The following is a 19,037-nucleotide window of genomic DNA, read 5'->3' as shown; positions in this document are numbered from 1 at the left end:
AATTGTCTATGCATCTACCTCGTCTCAACACCTGCAACGGGGAAACACATCAGCCTCAAACCCACCAAAATAGAAGGGGGATTAGTAACAGGTCTCTGGGTCCTCGTCAGATATTACACCAGTGCGAGGGATTGATCATGAAGGCTAGTTTAACACTCAACCTCTGAACTATCATGCGACATGCTAATAGACGACGTCACAACTTCGTTCCTACAGTTTGTATATAAGACCAAAATATCCCTCACGGGGACTTATTGCACATCAGAAGCGATGCCATGCTGTAGCTGCAGCGGCAGCTTGTTGTTAAGGAACCGCCTTGCCGTAGGCGAGTAAGTTGAAAGGAAAGCGCTTCCAACGGCTCAGAGACAACCTCATAGGATGGGAATGTGCCTATTTTGCGGGCCAAATTTGAAAGACGATCTCTATAAGGCGGGCATGGATCAGTCTGGCAGTGGTAGGGCTTAGCCACGACAGCGGGAGAATTGAGCCGACAAAGATCATGACTCGTTACCAGGCACACACTGGCAGGGTTATCGGCAGAGGATTAGTTGTTTTACGCGGAATAAGATTAGGGAATACGGTCTTATGTCTAAGGGAGAATGAAGTCGGCAGCGGGGTGAATTGTGTCAGTTAACAGCATGAATTGATTGCAATGTGAGGCTCTTGAAATTCTATGGTACAAGATTAGCTCTTTGGTTACGTACTAAATTTCTTGGCACAGACTAAATATTTCCCTAATTGTAATAACAAGCTCGTCTAAACGGTTGTGTCTTTGAATACACCGGTGTTGAAAACTCAAGCGCTGTGTGAGGTTATTGACGTGCCTTAACGTTGAACTGCGAAGCAGGTTGTAAGAAGCGTCGCAGAAAGCCGGCCTTTGCTTTTGAGGAAGGTTTGCACGGGGGTTGTAGCAGAAAACCTGTCCAAGGATACGGTCGATGCACGGTCAAGTTCAGCCCACCAAGTCTCAATGTTTCATCATCGATACCTCGGTCTGATCTATGGCGATAAGATCAACTTAGCAGAGATCTCTCTAATCAGTTCACAATAGCATATATCTTCCGTTATTACTATCGTCTCAAATACAGATTTCCATATGGCTTTGAGCACGGCCAAACAGAACGATCTCACGCCCATAGTGCCTAATAACATTGATGAGTACTACTGGAGAATTCTGAACTATTTTCATGCTTGGCCACACTTTGCCGGCGGGCGCATATAATCATCAGAACGATGCAGCCGCTCCTGAGATTTCGGAGTCATTGCCTAGCAGGCCAAACACGAATGCATGAGTCTCGGAACTGTTGTAGACCTGGAATCTGCACACAAGTCCATGGCCAACGAACGGAGTATCCGGGTTCACCGGGAACAGGGGAAAGAGAGATAAACGTAAGAATGAGACGGAGTAAGCGGAGGGCGGACCATAAATTAGCCTAATCGTCCGAAAATCCCGAATCCGAACCAGTGGAACCATGTCTCCATACATTCTTAAGACGGAAGCCATCATGTCACGAAACTCCAACTTCTTGGCCAAAACTCGCTGCGTTGACTCGAGTACGTCGTACTAGACCCCTGACCGGGCAAACCCCAGCTGAACATCCATAAACACAACATTAAAAGCAACCAAAAACTCGAACTCATGGGTCCCATTGACATTTAACCTTTTTACACTCCGCCTCCTGCGAACCCCCTCAAGACACCACACCACATTCGCACCTTCAGGCAGGTGTCATCATTGTCGCAAGGCGCCTAAGCATCTTAAACTCTCTGCTCAAACATCAGACTGTCCCTTTCAAAATATCAGACAGCACTAATTCAAACCCGTTCACGAGTCAGGAGCAAGGAGAAACTTCGTCACAAGTGTGCGGACAGATGCAGTCTGAAGTTATGGACTCTATCTTCGGATGACATGGGACGGAGCCGACCGCCGGGGACAGCCGCAGAATCCGTTGTGTATATTTAAATGAAGAGGACACCACCGAAAACAGAAAATGAAATAGCTCATCACTTTCTCTCTGACAACTCGGTCTTAACTGTCTTTTTTTCCCATCACACTTTCCTTTCTTTTTTGCGCAGTGCCGGACACTTGCTCCTTCAGCATCCATTCGTTTACGCCAAGGGCACTTTTTAATCTATTTCATTCCCTAAATTCTTTCCAAAGTTAAAAAGTAGAAACAAAATGAAGCCCACTTTCATCACTCTCATTGGCCTTCTGGCTGCTTCGGTTGCTGCCGGTCCTCTTCCCGCTGATGTTGGTGCCGCCGTTGAAGCCAGGGGTGAGGGTAAGCAAGGCGGCCAGAATACCGGCAAGCAGGGAGGGAACAAGGGCGGCGACAAGGGAAATGCTCCCAAGAACGGCACGGCTAATGCCGGCGGCTCTGCTTCTGGCGGCGCTGGCGGCGGTGGTGGAGCCAAGGCTGGCAACACCTCAGCTCTTGTGTTGCCTGATGGGCGTATCGCGCAAGACGCAAAGGCAGAGAACTTCAATGTTCTTGCAAGCGTCTTCAAGAGTGCTGTTGTAAAGGGAGATGGTAAGTGAATCGGTCTCGGTAACCCAGATCTTTTGACTAACAACCCAATTAGGCCTGCAGTTCAGTGACATTATTACCTTCCCCGAAGTGGAGGCATCTCTGGTAAGTCGGGATAGTACTGCATTGTGATTAAGTCGTTCTCTAACAAACTTTAGTTCGACAAGGCTGCCAACACCAAGGCGTTCGCCATTAACATTGACGACAAGTCTGTGTTCATCCCAAAGGGCGGCGAGGCGCAGTCCAACATCCGTCGTGCCGACTTGCTCCCAAGCATTCGCTCTCAGCTCAATGATGTTGCCGTAACGGGTGTGCGCACCATGCACTTCTCCGTTCAGCGCGATGCCACCAAGCCCCTGAATGCGTCCCATGACTACCAGATCATGAACCTCGAGTCCAAAGACTTCAGCTTCCATCAATTTGATGTCCGCACAGGAGGGGAGAACAAGAATGACATCGCCATCTTCGGTAACGCCAAGAACCCCGCGGGACCTCAGAAACTCTTCTCCACTCCCTTTGGCGAGGGAAAGTTTGAGAACTTTGCGCTGAAGATGGATTTCAATGCCAAGTATGTCCTTCCATGACAATATGAAGGACACTGAACTGACTGTGTTGAACAGCACCCTTCAAGTCTTCCACAGCACTGGCAATGACCCCCTCAAGCAGGCCACCGAGCCTCTTCAAAATGGTAAGCTAGCTTCTAACACCTCGGGTGCTTGGCCAAGGGCTAATTGTGATAGATCTCGCTGGTCTGGGAGAATATCACTTCTCCCTGCAGAAGAACCCCGTCGGACAGGCCCAACAGCCCACTGGCATCAAGGAAGCGATCATCTTCGGTGGCATCTTCATGGAGGATTCTACCAATGGACAAGTCACTCTCCAGTAGACGTTTTGAAAAATCCGCGAAACTGGGGTGGTTAGCTACCAGAAGTGAGGATCTAAGGGTGCAGTGAGTGGCAAGGTTGCCGATCATGGCATAGTTTCTGGTTCGATGTGGGTGCAGCACCTACTAGGAGTCCCACAATAAAAGAAGAAACACTACAAAAATGAATGTCCGAACTTCAAGTTTATATTTGCTTGACGGGTACTTTCTTGAGTATGCCACCAGACGAGGACAGCTAGCCATCATTTGGCTAGTCAAGTGAAATATCCCCAAACCTCATCTACAATCCCACTTCGACTTTGTCATGGACAAACATGCTGACCATGGTTCAGTCATCCACCTATTCCCAAATTGGTTTTCCTTGCTTCCTCTTCAGGGTCCTGTCCCTACTTCTTGCAAACAATCTGCCCTTCAGAGTTGATCCAAAAGGAGTTCTTTGGCTCACGGGCCCCCTTTTCATCCCCACCAGCCCCGATTCTAACATCCACCTCCTTGTTGTCTTTGTTCTTGCATCTGCACTTCAGGTAAGGCTTAGAAGTCTTGTCGCCTCCCATATCTAACCCGCAGTTGGAGCAATGATCCCTGATCTTGTTGCGGTTCTCATTGTTCCATTGAAGAGTTGCTTTGTCGCGGTTATACACGAGACATTTATCGACATTGATTGAAGTTGGGTCTGTGTAGTCATCGTTGCCGTTCTTGCAGCATGCCTCGAAGAAGAAGTCGCCATTGTATGGGCCGACCTTGCCCTTGTAAGTACGGGCTTTTACGCAACGACCGCCAAAGATGTCGAAACGTCGGTTGGATCGGTTGGGGAACTCATCGAGTCTCTCGAGGCACTTGTTTGGCTGCTTGTCTGCGGGTACGGCGCCAGAAGGCGGAGGGACCTGTGGCCCTGCTATGGCGAGGCATGAGATGGCCAGGAGAACGAAGCCTTGCAGATACATGGTCGAGGTTGTTCTTTGTTGTGATTGTTGTTGTTGCTATTTGCACTGGGGCCTGGAATTCTGGTATGGTTTTGTGTGTGGATGGAGTAAGAAGTGTTCTGTTGCTGAAGCTATTTTCATCCAGAGTTGTTAGGGGTGGACGATTGCTCGATTTGGGTCTTCTGCGAAATAGCCTGATTAACATAGCTGCGCCACTTAATAAGGAGATAGGTTATCTTGATAGACTTTTGCGGAGATAGGTATGTGTTGGCTTTCTTGGTTCAATTGTTTTTCTACCATGACAAGAGAAAACTCAAAGATGGTGTGATACATCCCCAGAACATACCATTGCTCTCAAGTCAATTGCAGAAAAACCTCACAGTTAAAGGTGACATCAACGGGCAATTAAGTTCCTTAATACACTTAATACACTAAACCTATTTAATCGTGGTTCAAACGATAGCATAATCAAAAGTTTCTGGAGGACTGAAATTGAAAAAGTTCCTCGCAAGTTCCAGGACGCCTCTGCTTTGTCGGAGGTACTTCATTGCAGCCGTAGAGGTGGTGATTTTGACCCGGATCGGTGATTGGGAAAGAGAGACGACCGAAAGAAGGACGAAAAGCAAAAAGGGACAAGTGATTCGCGCATGAAGTACCTGAATTTTGCGCTCAATGGGCGACTTGATCATGTGGGTTGGAGCTGACACTCAACATGAGGACTTGGTCACCGCTGATAGTGAATGTGCAACGCAATTGACCAAGGCAAGCACAAAAGCCAAACATCTTTCCAATTTTCAGGTCAGTGAGCTATGCTAACCATGCTTTACTACCTCCGTTTGGCATGTTGCAGAAGAAGAAGGACGAGTGGGTCAGGACCGTTGGTCTTCGCATCGCATTCGAGTAACCTTTTGATATTGACGGGGGTTGACCACAGAACAGCCGAACCTTCAGTTGAACTTTCAATGACCTAGCGGAGAAGAACTTGAACTGTTATAAAAGGTACTCTATGGTCATTGATTCCTTGCAGTCTTTTCAGTTACTCAATCCCATCATCGAAATTCTGAATTCACTTTCACGGTCGAATCTCAGGTGTTCTCATAAATTTTTCCTTGCATCGGTTTGAATTCTTTGTTATCCAGTATGGTTTTAAACCAGGTTCTGAGGGGCTTATTCGCTCTAGCTTTGCTTGGGCTTAGTGGCGGCGCACACGCACAGGACCGATCTTCTTTCAAACCAGTTGAAGACTTCATTAGTATCCACGACCACGAAAATGTCACATCTTCCGAAGTCCACGATTGCTATATGAAGCCTATGAGTTCCGACAGTATGGCCAGAATGAACGAAATGCTCGAAACAACCAAGGTCACTTCGTCTGTGATGGGATATAATAGGAAGCAGCTGCCGAAGATAACTATTCCAGTGATCTTTCATGATTTTGGAGAGTCTAATGAAGACAAGCGTACTGTAAGTAGCAGTTTTTCAATTGTCTTTTAGTCTTGATTTGATCATAACTGTCAGCATGCGGTACCCTCTCCTCGAGGAAGGGAAAACATGCGACGGTAGATCTAGATCAGAAATGGGAGGTCGAAGATTAACATAATCGTAGGAAGGTATCCACAAGCAATTCAAAACCCTCCTCCAGGGTTTTGAACCATACAGCATCACCTTCGAACTGAAGGACATCATTCACTACAGCAATCCGGATTGGTCTACATGCGTGATACACGGAAGCTTTGGTTTCAAACACACAAAATGTGACGATGTGACGTACGAGTTCCATAAGGGGGACTTCAAGACATTGAATGTGTTTGTTCATCGAAACTTCAAGTCAAGGCAGCCACCGGGCGCGAGGATTCTTGGCGAGTCTTCTTTGCCTTACGACATACCCGCAAATGGACAGGATCAAGAGCACGGCGTACGAGCAGATGGCATAAGAATCCTGGACGTGACACTCGGAGACAAAAATGTCAAGTATCAGGGAAAGACTCTAACCCACGAGGTGGGACACTGGTTGGGGTTGCTTCATCCATTCCACCGCGAATGTCGCGATGGCGACGGGATCCCAGACACCGCTGTTACGACCTACAGGAATGGCGGATGCCCGGTTGGGGTGAAAAGCTGCGGCTTCGAAATACCGGTCGATAATCTCATGATGTATACCTCTGATGAGTGTAGGACTCGGTTTACGAGAGGACAAGCGTAAGTCTTCGTTTTGAAACTCAGGATTTTGAACAATCGCTGACCTAGTTCGGGAAGGGCTGTTATGCGCGAAGCGTGGTATCGCATTAGGACCAAGGTGCAATGGAAACCTCAATCCTCGTAGATTGGATTTCTCAGCCGTCGTCGAAGCCCGTCTTGAAAACGTCCGTAATGGTACCTTGGATGAATAGAATTTCCTTGGCACGGGCGGAATATGTGAAGCAGTCTTGAGTTTAGTGGCATAGAGGTTGAATAGCGAAATTTCTTCTATCCACCCATAGCTACATTATAATCGTTCAAAACATAGGCTCCAGCGATATGTGGAGCTGGTTGTGTAATATGATGCAGCCTATGACAGGAGATTATGTGACCGGTGTTCACATGTACAGCGCGTTTGAAGCCGGAGATCGTTACTAGAATCGGCAAGTATACCCTTCTGGGAGAGCTTCGACAACATGATCACAGTTTAAGCATTATCTGGCCACGTGCCGACATAAGCTAAATACTAGTAGTACTCACAGTGATTTACAGCCACAGTGTGGCGATGTGGCTTGGGGCAATAAAGACATTTCCGGCTCCAACCCAAATAGACTTCTCAAGCCCTTGTCTTGTCGCCGGCGGCGCCGTTACCAGTGATCTCATCACTAATAATACCACCTCTTCAGTACACCATGCTCTAAAAAAGATGGAAACACCAGCTAAAACCTGACCCGGCCTTCTAAGTATTCGCTGTTGTCTACTGAAATAGCATGTCGCCCAATCCAAAAACAATAGATGCAACCGGCAACTAGCTGATTATAGGGCCAGCCTGTAAAGCTGGCAGCGTAATGTGGCGGTGCGGCACCACCTGTATGAAGAGAGGCTGGAAATGCGCCGGCGGCCACGTCTTATCTAATTACCACCTATCTGTACTTGAAAGTGTAACGCACCGGACAAAAGGCAAAAGGGGTGTGATAGTTCAGCCCTGTTCGGCTCTCGTGGGCGCGCACGGCACTTTAATTGTACGTGTAGGCCAGACTGTTGCCCAGGATTGTTCACTACACTATCGCGACGAGTGCCGCATGTGTCAGCAATAACTGGGGGATGATGTTTGGAGATAAGTGGGACATATTCATGTGTCGATCCAGCCACGCGAAAACTGCAGTGGGACTCAGTATTGAGAGTTCGGTTTTTTTATTTTTATTTATTTATTTTCGATGGCTCTTATCTCGGTACGTTATCAGCCCCGCCGATCATCTTATCAGGAGGACGACATGAGACGATGGGATGAAGATGTACCGGTGGTAACTGCAGAAAGAAAGCTTGAGGAGGTAAAGTTCCGAAAATCGCAATTAGCGAGAAAAGTCGGATGCGAATTTGCACCTGAGCTGAGGTCATTTTTCGGTTTTTTCGCAATGGCGAAAACGCGTCGTGCAAGTTTGGCAGATGGATCCAATCCACAGGGTCGAGACCAGAGCACGCAACAGGCTTGACGTCAATCCTCCAGCGCCGTTGAGGGTCCTTTCTCCAGACTGACGACATGCTGACCATATTTCCATGGTATTAAACCTGGTGCCAAGGGTAAAACTGTTATTTTTCTTGCTAATGGGGGGCAAACAAAGTGACAAAAGAAGGGCCGACAAAAGCGCTACGCAAATACTAAAAGTTGTATCGTGAAATCGTTCGTCTTTGTCGGCTGTTTCTATGCCAGCAAATATCCCGAGGCTCAGGTTCAGCTTCAGGTTTAGGTTCGGGTCCAGGGTGCGATCCCAATCTGGCCATTTTTGTCATTCCCGCAAGTTGGTTGACTCGATGAGATCGAGTAATGGTTTTTTCCCAGTATGCGGGGTCATGGGGACGACGATAAGCTACCCCTGTCATTGTCAGCCAACTACTATGTGTATACTAACTTATCGTACACTATACTACATTGCCGTACCCGTCCCATGCCCCGACAGGCATCATTGAGGCATCTGTGCTTAATAGTGTACACAAACCATTCCTCGTCCGCCCATGGCCGCTACGAGCCTAAAGCACCTCCCCCCCAAATGATAAGACATCTCCTCGGACTGACCAATGGTAGTTACGGGATCCTGTCCAAAGGACCGAATCTCGCGGTTTCCGGTACCAGGGTTCGTTCTCTTACTCGATCAGATTTGACGTCCTTTCTCAACCTTCGAGAGCCACGACTGGCTGCTTGAGCATTTCATCAACTTGTAATCGCGGTGTGACCGGCACCACCCTTGTCCGGATGCGGACGATAGCTGTTCTTGTCTGCATGTCTTTGGTGTCCCATGCCTTGTCCTTTTCCCCCCAATCGTCCGTCTTCCCCCCTCCAGCGGGATAAGAATGCAGGCCAAGTGAGGAGAGCTTGAACCACCAGACACCATGTGGGGGTGTTCGATATGATTTCCCGGGCCCCATGCGTCGATACCCCTTTAACAGAGGAGTAACTGATTCGTTTTCGCCTTGGGACGACCGCTTGGCCAGGCTCACTTACATACCATGGCAGAGCGACACCGGCTCAGGGAACAAAAATAAATATCAGCCGATACCCAGCTTGTGTCGAGTCACTCAACTCGTTCCTAGTTTGAAGATCCTTTAGAGCGCGTTTCCCCTCAATTATCGCCCTTGGTATCGCCACTTTTCGGGGGTGTTCCGTCGCAGATCACATCCTTCGATACCTTACGGCCCGTATTTTTTCTTTGCCGTTCCTGGTTCACGTGCATAGCGTCATCGCAACGTGTGGCCGTTCGCATCCTAGTCTTTAAACGCCTGCAACCTCTCAAAGTCCACGCACTAGTTGCTTATTACTCGAGAGAAACTCCAACGTTTTATACATACATTCTTTATTTTTTCCCTCCTTTATCTCAACGTTCATCGGGGACCCAGAACCAGATCGTCGGGATGGACACTGCAACCACAACCGCTCGGCCGGAAAAGGCCCACGCCTCGAAATGGAGATATTGGGCTGATAGGCTCGCCGTGGAGGAGTCTGAACCCGGTCTGACCAGCACGCAGCTCATGGTATGATCTACCGGCTTTTGAAGCTCTCTACAAGTTCGAACTGGAAACTAACCGTCACGTGTTATAGCTGACAAATTATGACCTCAAACCGTAAGCATCTGGCCTGGCGATACCCAATGCCAAGGTTTTTGTCTTCCCAAATGGTTACTAACGTTTGAGCAGTGTTGAGCCCGAGAGACGGCAGTGGGGACCCTGGAATTTTGTGGGCTTTTGGGTTGCCGATTGCTTCAATGTCAACACATGGATGATTTCCTCGTCCATGGTCGTGGGCGGCCTTTCATGGTGGCAGTCCTGGCTATGCGTTTGGATTGGCTATGCCATCGCCGGTGCCTTTATCACCATGACTGGTCGCATCGGAGCCGTCTACCACATTGGATTCCCCGTCGTCAGCAGATCGTCCTTTGGTATTTGGGGTAGCTTGTGGCCTGTTTTCAACAGAGCTGCTATGGGTAAGTCCATTGGTTTGCGTACGAAATGTTGAAGGACTTTGCTAATTCATTGCCATTAGCTTGCATTTGGTATGGTGTTCAAGCTTACATTGGAGGCCACTGTGTTTATCTCATGATCCGCTCGATCTGGAAGTCTTGGGTAAGTGATGTCGGATACGCTCAGTATCTAATTCTTGTGCTAAAATTGTCCTAGGATCGCAACACCATTAACCCAGAGGGCTTCTCTGCGGACTCTGGCACATCCACGGCAGACTACGTCTCGTTTGTCATCTTTTGGCTCTGCTCTCTGCCTGCCATCTGGTTCCCTGTGCACAAGATCCGCCATCTGTTCACGGTCAAGTCATACGTGGCTCCGTGCGCCGGTATCGCGTTCTTGATCTGGGCCGTCGTCCGTGCCGGAGGAGTTGGCCCTATCGTCAACCAGCCTTCGAAGCTCCAGGGTGGCGATTTGGCTTGGGAGTTTGTCAAGGGCGTCATGTCTTCCATCGCTAACTTTGCCGCACTAATCATCAACGACCCCGACTTCTCTCGTTTTGCCGGCAAGCCTAGAGATGCGCTGTGGTCTCAGCTCTTCACGATCCCCGCTGGCTTCGCCTTCACCTCGTTTATCGGCATCATCGTCTCTTCCTCGTCAGCAGTGATTTACAACTTGGAAGACCCGATCTGGGATCCCTTGGAACTCCTCGAGAGATTCATCGATGACGGTGGATCTGCCCAACGATTCGGAGTCTTCATGATCTCGCTTTCATTTGCGCTGGCCCAGCTTGGTACGAACATTGCAGCGAACTCGGTTTCCGCCGGCACAGACATGACGGCTCTCCTCCCTCGATACCTGAATATCCGCCGCGGTGGATACATCTGCGCCGCAGTCGGTCTGGCCATGTGCCCGTACACGCTGCTTACCGACTCGAACCAGTTCACAACGTACCTCTCGGCATACAGCGTGTTCCTCAGCTCCATCGGCGGTGTCACCTGCTGCGATTACTACCTCGTCCGAAAGGGATACTTGGAGGTCAAGGAGCTTTACGACGGGCGCAAGTCTGGGCCGTACTACTTCACGTACGGCTTCCACTGGCGCGCTTATGCGGCCTACGTTGCGGGAATTCTCATCAACGTTGTGGGATTCGCCGGCGCCGTCGGCCGCGAGGTTCCAATTGGTGCTACGTACATCTACAACGTCAACTATTTCGCCGGCTTCATCATTGCCGGCGGCGTTTACTGGATTCTCTGCAAGATCTCTCCTATTCCTGCAACCAGCGACAGGTGGATGGAAGTGGGTGACGAGATTGACGATATGCGTGTTGCATACAACAACAACAGCCAGGATTTCGACGAGGAAGCCGTGACTGGCTCCTCCAAGGGCGTTGATGGTTCCAAGGTTAAATGAGGTCGGGATTGAGCGATTGTTTAATATGGAAGGGTTTGAAATTTGATTTATCTGATGATACCATAGTTTAGTATTGAAGGATGTGGATTCCTTTCTAACGAATGAAGTTCTATTGATAGTTAAAAGATTCAACATTTAAATAAGTGAGAATTGTTATTTGGTGAGAAGATCTTCACCTCATTGAACATCAATGTGTGAATAGTTAGTCTAGGTTATCTAAAATCAACTCTCACAGTATGATAAGCACAGAGAGTAAGGCGAATATCCGGAATAAACATACCGTGTGACTGATGAATACACACTATTGTACCCAGTGGGTGCAGGCCATAGTGCAGTGGAGACCCGGCAGGCCAACTTCCGTCTCACAAACTACCTTGCACATAATGAAGCTCATCAACGTGCGTACCCTAGCCATAGAAGCTTTCAATGCCGGAGACGAAGTGCCGAGATATGCGATCCTTTCCCATACCTGGGGTAACGACGAAACCAGCTTCCAAGAATGGACCGCCAATCTCAATAACCCCTCTCCCGAGTTTGTGGAGAAAGGCGGGTACTTGAAGATCATCAACGCCTGCTCCAAGACGCGCGACGACAGGGTACCCTATCTCTGGGTCGACACCGTCTGCATCGACAAGACGAGCAGCGCAGAGCTGTCCGAGGCCATCAATTCCATGTTTGCGTGGTATGAACGGGCCGCCGTCTGCATAGTCTACCTGGCCGACGTCGAATGGGAAGATGGCCTCGTTGACAAGATCCACGCCAACAAGCATTCGACTTTTGGTTCTAGCCGGTGGTTCACTCGAGGTTGGACCTTGCAAGAGTTACTCGCGCCCCAAAAGGTCTTCTTCTTCACCAAGGAATGGGCGGAAATCGGGACAAAGGCCGAGTTGATGTTCAAGATCTCCAAAATCACCGGCATCGACGTGACGTATCTGACTGACACGCGCAAGATATGGTCGGCTAGTATCTCTGCGCGGATGAGCTGGGTGTCGAAGCGACACACGACGCGGCTGGAAGACATGGCGTATTGCCTACTGGGCATTTTCGATATCAACATGCCTTTGCTCTATGGGGAGGGGTCAAGAGCGTTTCTTCGTCTGCAGGAGGAAATCATCAAGTCCTCCGACGACCATACGATATTCTGCTGGGCTTGGGATCCGGATAAGGTGCCCGACCAATGGCAGAGTATCCTAGCGCCGTCGCCTTCAGTCTTTTCAAGTTCAGCTTCGTTCGTCGCCTCCCACAGGAATTTCGAAAGCACGCCGTACCAGGTCACCAACGTCGGCCTACGCATAAGACTGCCCGTGGTGGCCGCCGCCAACTGCCTCTGCGCAATGCTGTCAGTCATAAGCACCGACGACGCGGACCCGGAGCACAAGCGAATGATGTGCTTGCCGCTAATGGAGGAAGGCCGCATCCATCGACGGTGCCCGTTCCCCAGCCGCCCGTTTCCCGTCCACCGAAGCATGGTTTGCGACACAAAGGAAATGTATCTCTTGTACAAGATCTCGCGAAATACAGAGGACCTTATGCCGTGGCCGTACCGTCACCAGTTTGAGTATGGTTTCTACATAAGTATACTCGACGAGTCATTCTCAACGGATATGAACCGCCAACTCATCACGTCCATCGACTGCGTGGTGCCTCAGCACATGCAGACACCGACATCTCACATCTCACGGCCGGTGTACAGCGCTGTTGGGTTCCGATCTGCTCTGACGCATGCTTTCGAGGGGTTGATACTGAGGGTCGCCCACCAAGGCGTAAAGCACCATGTCTTGCTGTCCGTTAGCAAGCGAGGGAGCACGCATCAGTGGAACTGTGAGATTCTTAACTCGCCATATAAGGAGTACGACGTGCCAGCGTGGATCCGTGAGTTCAAGGACCCCATGAGTGGCTTAGGAAGAGAGCCCACCTGTACCTTACACACATCAGCTTCTAAAGGAGCGAATTCCAAAATACTCGTAGCCTTGGACCGAGAAGTCCGAGATGAAGCAGGACGACACGTCAGGATTGTTTATCTCGTGCTCGCTAACACGGGAGGTAGCAGTCAACGCATGGAAGACGTGTGGAGGAGGCTTCAGAACAGCTTTGGTAATGATGATGGGCAAAGGTTGTTCTCATAAACAGAAGACGTATGCTAATGTTGGCTCTGGAGACGCGAGCCAAAGCATCAAAGTAACTAGATGACCTAAAGCAACACCAACACTGTCGTGATGTTGGTTAATTAAGATAGACGATTAATGATGAACGGACGGCGCCGGTAGCAAAAACAGCGATCATTCAAGTGAAGCAACTGAGGAAATCGCGTGTTTAGCTCTTCTCTGTTGGTTTCGGTTGAAGAAATGCCGCCAATGCAGATGGGTCGACCAACCGAGAGCGTATTGTAGAGATTAATACATTCTTATCGACAGAAAAAACACTTGAAAAATTGATTTTAAGATTCTCTACATATTTGATTGCTATACGAATATGTGCAAGATGTAAAAGACGCTCTTAAGGACGCAAACGAGCATCCGACAAACTCCCCGACTGCAGATACTGAAACAGTCCCAATTTCAACGACCGAAGAGATATAATAGACTTGTGCCTACCTGAGTGAAGGGTAATGGGTAGGGATATGGAGCAGGTTGATGATGGAAAGCTGTTGCGATAACATCAATAAGTAACAGTGTATTAACAAAAGCACCGCTGTTCCATTCAATCGATATCAAGTGCCTTGTGTCGCCCAAACTCGCAAAGTTGAGCTGCACACGCCGCACACAAAGTCGAAATAGACAAGAATAATCTCAAATTCGATATCTATGAAACCTTGCATTTTAAGATGCATCCAAAGGCTCCAATCGTTCTATCTATGCATTTGCGCTACTTCACAGGCATCTGACTATCACAAGCGTCGCTTTCAAGGTCCTCGAGCTAGTCCTCAAAATCCCAAAGAGCCAAGGCAAGCCTTCAACGCCTCTTCCGCCGCTTGTCGCTGCTCAGCGATCTGGTCCTGCGTCAACTTCTTCAGAAACATGGGGTGCGCCAATCTGAATGGGCACAAGAGCTTTTCGAGCGTGCCAAGCTGAGCCAAAGCCGATATGCCAGTGATTGTGCTGGGCTTGAGCGTGCCTCTCTCCCCTAGCGCAGCGTCCCAGGCCTTAGCAGATGCCCATAATTCGCTGGCTTCCGCAGGCAGGTTGTCGGCATCGAAAGAGCCGGTTAGCAATGCCTTTGAAAGACGGCCTTCAGTCAAGTCGGGGCCATGACCTCCGCTGATATTTCCTCCGACGTCACCAAACGAGGTAACAAACTCTTGGAAGGGATGGGATATACAGGAGAAGTCGAAATCAACGAGACCCGTGACCTTGTTTGTTGCCGCATCAAAAAGAACGTTGTTCATGGCTAGGGCCGCAGTTAGCATTTAGACATTGCTAAGTGAGTTGCAAGTGACTTGAGGAGTGTGCTGGAAATGACTTACTCAAGTCTGCATGCACGAGAGAGCGAAGAGAAGTATCGACACTAGCACCTTTCAAGACGCTGTCAACACCCGCGGCAAAAAGCTTGTCGATTCTCTCTCTGACTCCGTTTGGCTTCCAACCCTGAAGCGCTGAGCTGCCCTCAGAATGCTCGAGTTGAGAGGCAAGTCGAGTGCTCCAAAACTCGCCGTACGTTTTCCACGGACCGCCTGACAAAGTTGTCATCTGGCCGTGCACCAGTTTGCCGTCCTGGATTGTGATACCCCCATACGAGTCGAGAGATTTAGGCAGAGGAGCACGCTGAATGCCGGAGAAAATATCTGCCAGCTGGCCCAAGACGTCGTTTTTCTGGGACCTATCCAGATGCTGGAAGGCTTTGTCGAGAGAAACGCCTGGCTTGAATTCCATGATTATCCATCCAAGGCGTCCTTCAGAGTCTGTGGATGATGGCTGCGCTGGTTGCCACGCATACACTGCGGGCACAGCGAAGACCGTGTCTGGCTTAAAGCCAGCAAGACCCTCGCGCGCTAGGTGGATAGCAGCCACCTCATTCTCAACGCGGTTACTGTGACTGAGGCCTTCTGCTGCGGGGTTGCTGAGTCTTATGATGAGTTCTGAAGGGCCCTCCCGAGGTAGTTCCGCCGTGTAAGGACCCGGGTTGAGAAACGCATCTTTAGCGGCTGGCTTTGCAAGCGAAACCTTGTAAATGAAATTGTTGTAAGGGAATGGCAAATTTTCTTCATAGTCCACAGGCGATATGTCTGTGGGCTATTACTCGTCAGGAAGTCAGTTATTGTCACGCTGTGAATGACCTGGCGGGATATGTTTTGGGAGGTTGAACCGACCTCGAGATTAAAACCCTGGAAGACCTGCTTCACCAAAGCGAGACGCTCTTCGTACTTTTCGTGGTTCATGATGGAAGAATTACTTGTTGGAGAGGAGATATCCGCAAGTCGTAGGAACTGTATTTTGTCAAGCGATGAAGAGTTATAACATGGTTTGAAGAAAGGCACTCCTCGGTGGACGCGTCAGACACAGCCGCCCACAGCAAGTTTAAAGTGGGCTTTTCGATTAAGGAAGGACCTACGGTGATACCATCTTGGCAGGTTGAACCAACAGAGATGGCATCATTGTTATTGGTCGACTGCCACCGCCTCAGTCGTGCATGTAGGATAAGCTGCTGTTGCCTACGAAAGCCGGTTACAAAAAGTTCTACCTGTCTACTCGGGTAGCATTTTCTGATCCAATGCCCAAATGGTGCTAGGGTAAGAATAGAACCCCTGGATCTTCTCTTTCCTCCAAGAAAATACCAAGATGCTGAAATCGCCTGATTTCTCTTGGACCAGGCCTTGTACCAAAAACATGACAGGGGTATTTCCGTCACACCTTGTCCCCGCTCCCCAATCCGAAGCTGCAACCATCCGATAACATTAACGACCGTTTTGGGAAGGGTGGAACAAGAACTTGCGGAAGATATCAACGTACCTTTCAGGTCCCTTCTCGACCCTTCATGTTGCAGTGACCTCGCTACAGCGAGCTGATTTGAGTCCACAGCAGCACGTGAGACACCGCTCCTGGATCAACCGGCTGGAAGGAAGAGTAGACACGCTTTTTGGAGCACAGGGTCCGGCCGAATAGGGCTCATTTCAATGTAACGCTACCACGTACAGACGGTTCCATTAGCCTTTCACAAGTGAACAAGTCTCTCGGCTGCAAAGAGCGTTGTCTTGGGATGAAGACAATGTTTTAGAATCACACCAGCAATTTCCTGTCTTCTTGGCCACAGTCGAGTGTCCATGCTTGCGTGATGAGATTTGTCCATGTGTGGTGTTTACAAATGGGCATGAATTGAAAGCAATATACCATTCTTGCAGGATGATGGACTACCTTACACTTTGTTGGGTTTTCAAAAGAAAAGACGAGGTGCTTCGCTAGGGGGCCTAAAACCACTGTAGCTATCTGCCTCCCGTTTCCATACTTGTAGAGCTCATAGGCCTCGCCAGGTCATCTAATGATCCTTTACATCCATGATCCTGAGCCCATTGTCAAACCATGTCAAAATTTCGACATTCATGCACACCGCTTTGTCTAAATGAATGGAAGTCATCCGTGACATCCAGCGTAAGGTCTATGTTACACATCAATGCCTGTCTAATCCAGTCGATACAGTGGTATCCTCGGTCATTGCGGAAGTTACCAACTAACGACTCTGGGCTCGCTCTCTAATCAGTAGTGGCTGAGGAGTTTCAGTGAGAATGAGAATACCATCTTCAGAAACCCCAAAACGTCCTCGTAAACGCAAGTGCTAGAACTTATAATTTCAGTTAGCAACCATCGATAATAGACGCTGTTCCTAAATCACAAGGGAATCAACTGGAAAAAAGAGATCTCCATTGACTGATTTTCGGCATCTGTCTCAAGCAAACGTCGGATGTTCTCATCTCTAGAGTTGTCTCAAGTGTACATCTTGGTGACCAAAAGTGATGCAATGAGAACAATTATTATTACTATAATACTCAACTCCGCCAAATTATATGTACTATGTACTATTACCCGGCTCTCCGTGTAGTTATTAGAAAGGAACCATGAATCTATCTGGATTGTACCTTGAGATTACTGCTGTCAGTATATTGTTTCTCCTCGCTTTCATAATCTCCAAGATCGTTGTGTCTCGTCGAGCGTGACGCAAGCAGAAGGGACAATTAGTTAGTAGCCGAGATCGTGCCGGGGTCGATCTGGGAGAGAGTGTAGCCGTAGCTCTGGGAGACAGAGTAGTAGTCAGAGCCCCTGTATTGTCCGTAGTTGGTGCTGTAGCTCTTGCTCCATGGCTTGGTGTACATGGAGCAGTAAGTTCCCTGGGGAACGCCGTTCTCGCTCAGAACATAGGAGTTGAAGAAGTTGCAGGCGTCGTAGGTGCCGTCAGCTCTGGGGTGGCGTCTGTCATAGGCAGTTGTGGCCTTGCAAGCGGCGGCACACAGACCAGGGTCGTAGACACCAGCATAGTACTTAACACCCATGTACGAGTTGGGAGCCTGGATAGCACCGCCGAAAGCAGTCGGGCCATCGAAGCCTTCCTCGGCAGGAGGAGCTGCGTTCTTGGCGTAACCTGTATGTTTCTTAGCATTTGCTCATTTGAAAATTGATCAGACACAATATGAAATAAAAAGCCATACCGTTAGAGCCACGGATACCAACGTGGAACTTGTTTCTCCATTGTCCAGTATTGGTTGCAGATGCCGCGGTGACTTGATAGCCCCAAAGAGTGCACTTATAGTTGGTGATGCTGGCGGGGTTGACGCAGGTGTTAGTCGGGGAGATCTTGGGGTCTCTCTCAAAGAAGATGTTGAAACCGTAGCAAACGGGAGCGGCGTCGCAGTACTAGACGGTGTTAACCACAATAACAGCTTCAATTTGCGTTCAACATACCTGTTGGCACTTGATCGTATCATAACTCTTCAGAGTATAGAGACCTTGGTAGCCTGAACCCTCAACAGAGCCTGTAAGGGCACCAAAAGCCTTGGTGTACCCAGGAGGCGTAATGGCTGAGTTAGCGACAGCGTCGAATTGAGGGTCCTGCATGAAGGTGGCATAGTCGTCAGGCGATGACACAGGTCCGTAGCCATCAGGCTCCTTCTTAGTGTAGTCGCAAGTCTCATCACGGGCCTTCAAGTTGCTAGACTTCACAGGGTTCACAACTGCATCCTCTGCCGCTGCCACCTTCTCTTCTGTCGGGCTGTAAGTCGGTGCTTCACTGCTAGCACCTACTTCCGGGCCAGTCTTGGTGACCTTAGGTTCCGCCTATAGATGCTATTAGTTTCCTGATAGAAGCCGATGTGGCTGAGCGACTCACATCGAAGGCGCTCAGGTCTATGCCGTTCTGGGCTGTGGCGTCGCGGGTGACAACGGGGTTGGCGGCGGACAGGCCAGCAATAGCGGCCAAAATAACGGCGGAACGCATTTTGAATCTGCTTTCTCAATGAATATTGCGGTTTGAAGAGCGAGGATGAAGTGGGACAGCCACAGGTACTGGCAACCAAGTGAATGATGCTTGAGATTATCGTGTGATGGACACTTTCGGATGGTGGTGATGGATTGGGACAAGAACGACGGGGACCAGGGAGGGTTTATATCCCCATTGCAACATACCTTGCCATCACCAAGGGGGGCCTGTATTGTGAATAGTGATATCCAGTACGTGCAT

General features: G+C 49.3%; 6 protein-coding genes across 6 annotated transcripts; 3 read left to right on the top strand and 3 right to left on the bottom strand.

Annotated features, from left to right (window-relative positions):
• Positions 1–2,179: 2,179 nt before the first annotated feature.
• Positions 2,180–3,414, top strand: CTRU02_214682 (uncharacterized protein; the record flags this gene model as incomplete). The annotated part of the gene is made up of 5 exons (XM_036727869.1): positions 2,180–2,531; positions 2,584–2,633; positions 2,687–3,096; positions 3,149–3,216; positions 3,269–3,414. The coding sequence occupies 5 exons, from the start codon at positions 2,180–2,182 to the stop codon at positions 3,412–3,414; spliced, it is 1,026 nt and encodes a 341-aa protein (XP_036580398.1).
• Positions 3,415–3,797: 383 nt separating this feature from the next.
• Positions 3,798–4,355, bottom strand: CTRU02_214681 (uncharacterized protein; the record flags this gene model as incomplete). Its single annotated transcript, XM_036727868.1, has 1 exon — positions 3,798–4,355. One exon carries the CDS (start codon positions 4,353–4,355, stop codon positions 3,798–3,800), a length of 558 nt encoding a protein of 185 aa, XP_036580397.1.
• Positions 4,356–9,419: 5,064 nt separating this feature from the next.
• CTRU02_214680 (uridine permease) lies at positions 9,420–11,375 on the top strand (the record flags this gene model as incomplete). Its single annotated transcript, XM_036727867.1, has 5 exons — positions 9,420–9,539; positions 9,607–9,629; positions 9,693–9,988; positions 10,048–10,127; positions 10,182–11,375. The coding sequence occupies 5 exons, from the start codon at positions 9,420–9,422 to the stop codon at positions 11,373–11,375; spliced, it is 1,713 nt and encodes a 570-aa protein (XP_036580396.1).
• Positions 11,376–11,758: 383 nt separating this feature from the next.
• On the top strand, positions 11,759–13,501 carry CTRU02_214679 (het domain-containing protein; the record flags this gene model as incomplete). The annotated part of the gene is made up of 1 exon (XM_036727866.1): positions 11,759–13,501. The coding sequence occupies one exon, from the start codon at positions 11,759–11,761 to the stop codon at positions 13,499–13,501; it is 1,743 nt and encodes a 580-aa protein (XP_036580395.1).
• Positions 13,502–14,298: 797 nt separating this feature from the next.
• CTRU02_214678 (phosphotransferase enzyme family protein) lies at positions 14,299–15,750 on the bottom strand (the record flags this gene model as incomplete). The annotated part of the gene is made up of 3 exons (XM_036727865.1): positions 14,299–14,762; positions 14,839–15,604; positions 15,682–15,750. The coding sequence occupies 3 exons, from the start codon at positions 15,748–15,750 to the stop codon at positions 14,299–14,301; spliced, it is 1,299 nt and encodes a 432-aa protein (XP_036580394.1).
• Positions 15,751–17,538: 1,788 nt separating this feature from the next.
• CTRU02_214677 (uncharacterized protein) lies at positions 17,539–18,794 on the bottom strand (the record flags this gene model as incomplete). The annotated part of the gene is made up of 4 exons (XM_036727864.2): positions 17,539–17,942; positions 18,010–18,214; positions 18,263–18,634; positions 18,687–18,794. 4 exons carry the CDS (start codon positions 18,792–18,794, stop codon positions 17,539–17,541), a joined length of 1,089 nt encoding a protein of 362 aa, XP_036580393.2.
• Between the last annotated feature and the right edge of the window lie 243 nt (positions 18,795–19,037).

Source organism: Colletotrichum truncatum, assembly GCF_014235925.2.
Source record: "Colletotrichum truncatum strain CMES1059 chromosome Unknown Contig_0011, whole genome shotgun sequence".
NCBI lineage: Eukaryota > Fungi > Ascomycota > Sordariomycetes > Glomerellales > Glomerellaceae > Colletotrichum > Colletotrichum truncatum.
Note: the sequence above shows the minus strand (reverse complement) of the source record. Positions and strands in the feature narration are given on the sequence as shown.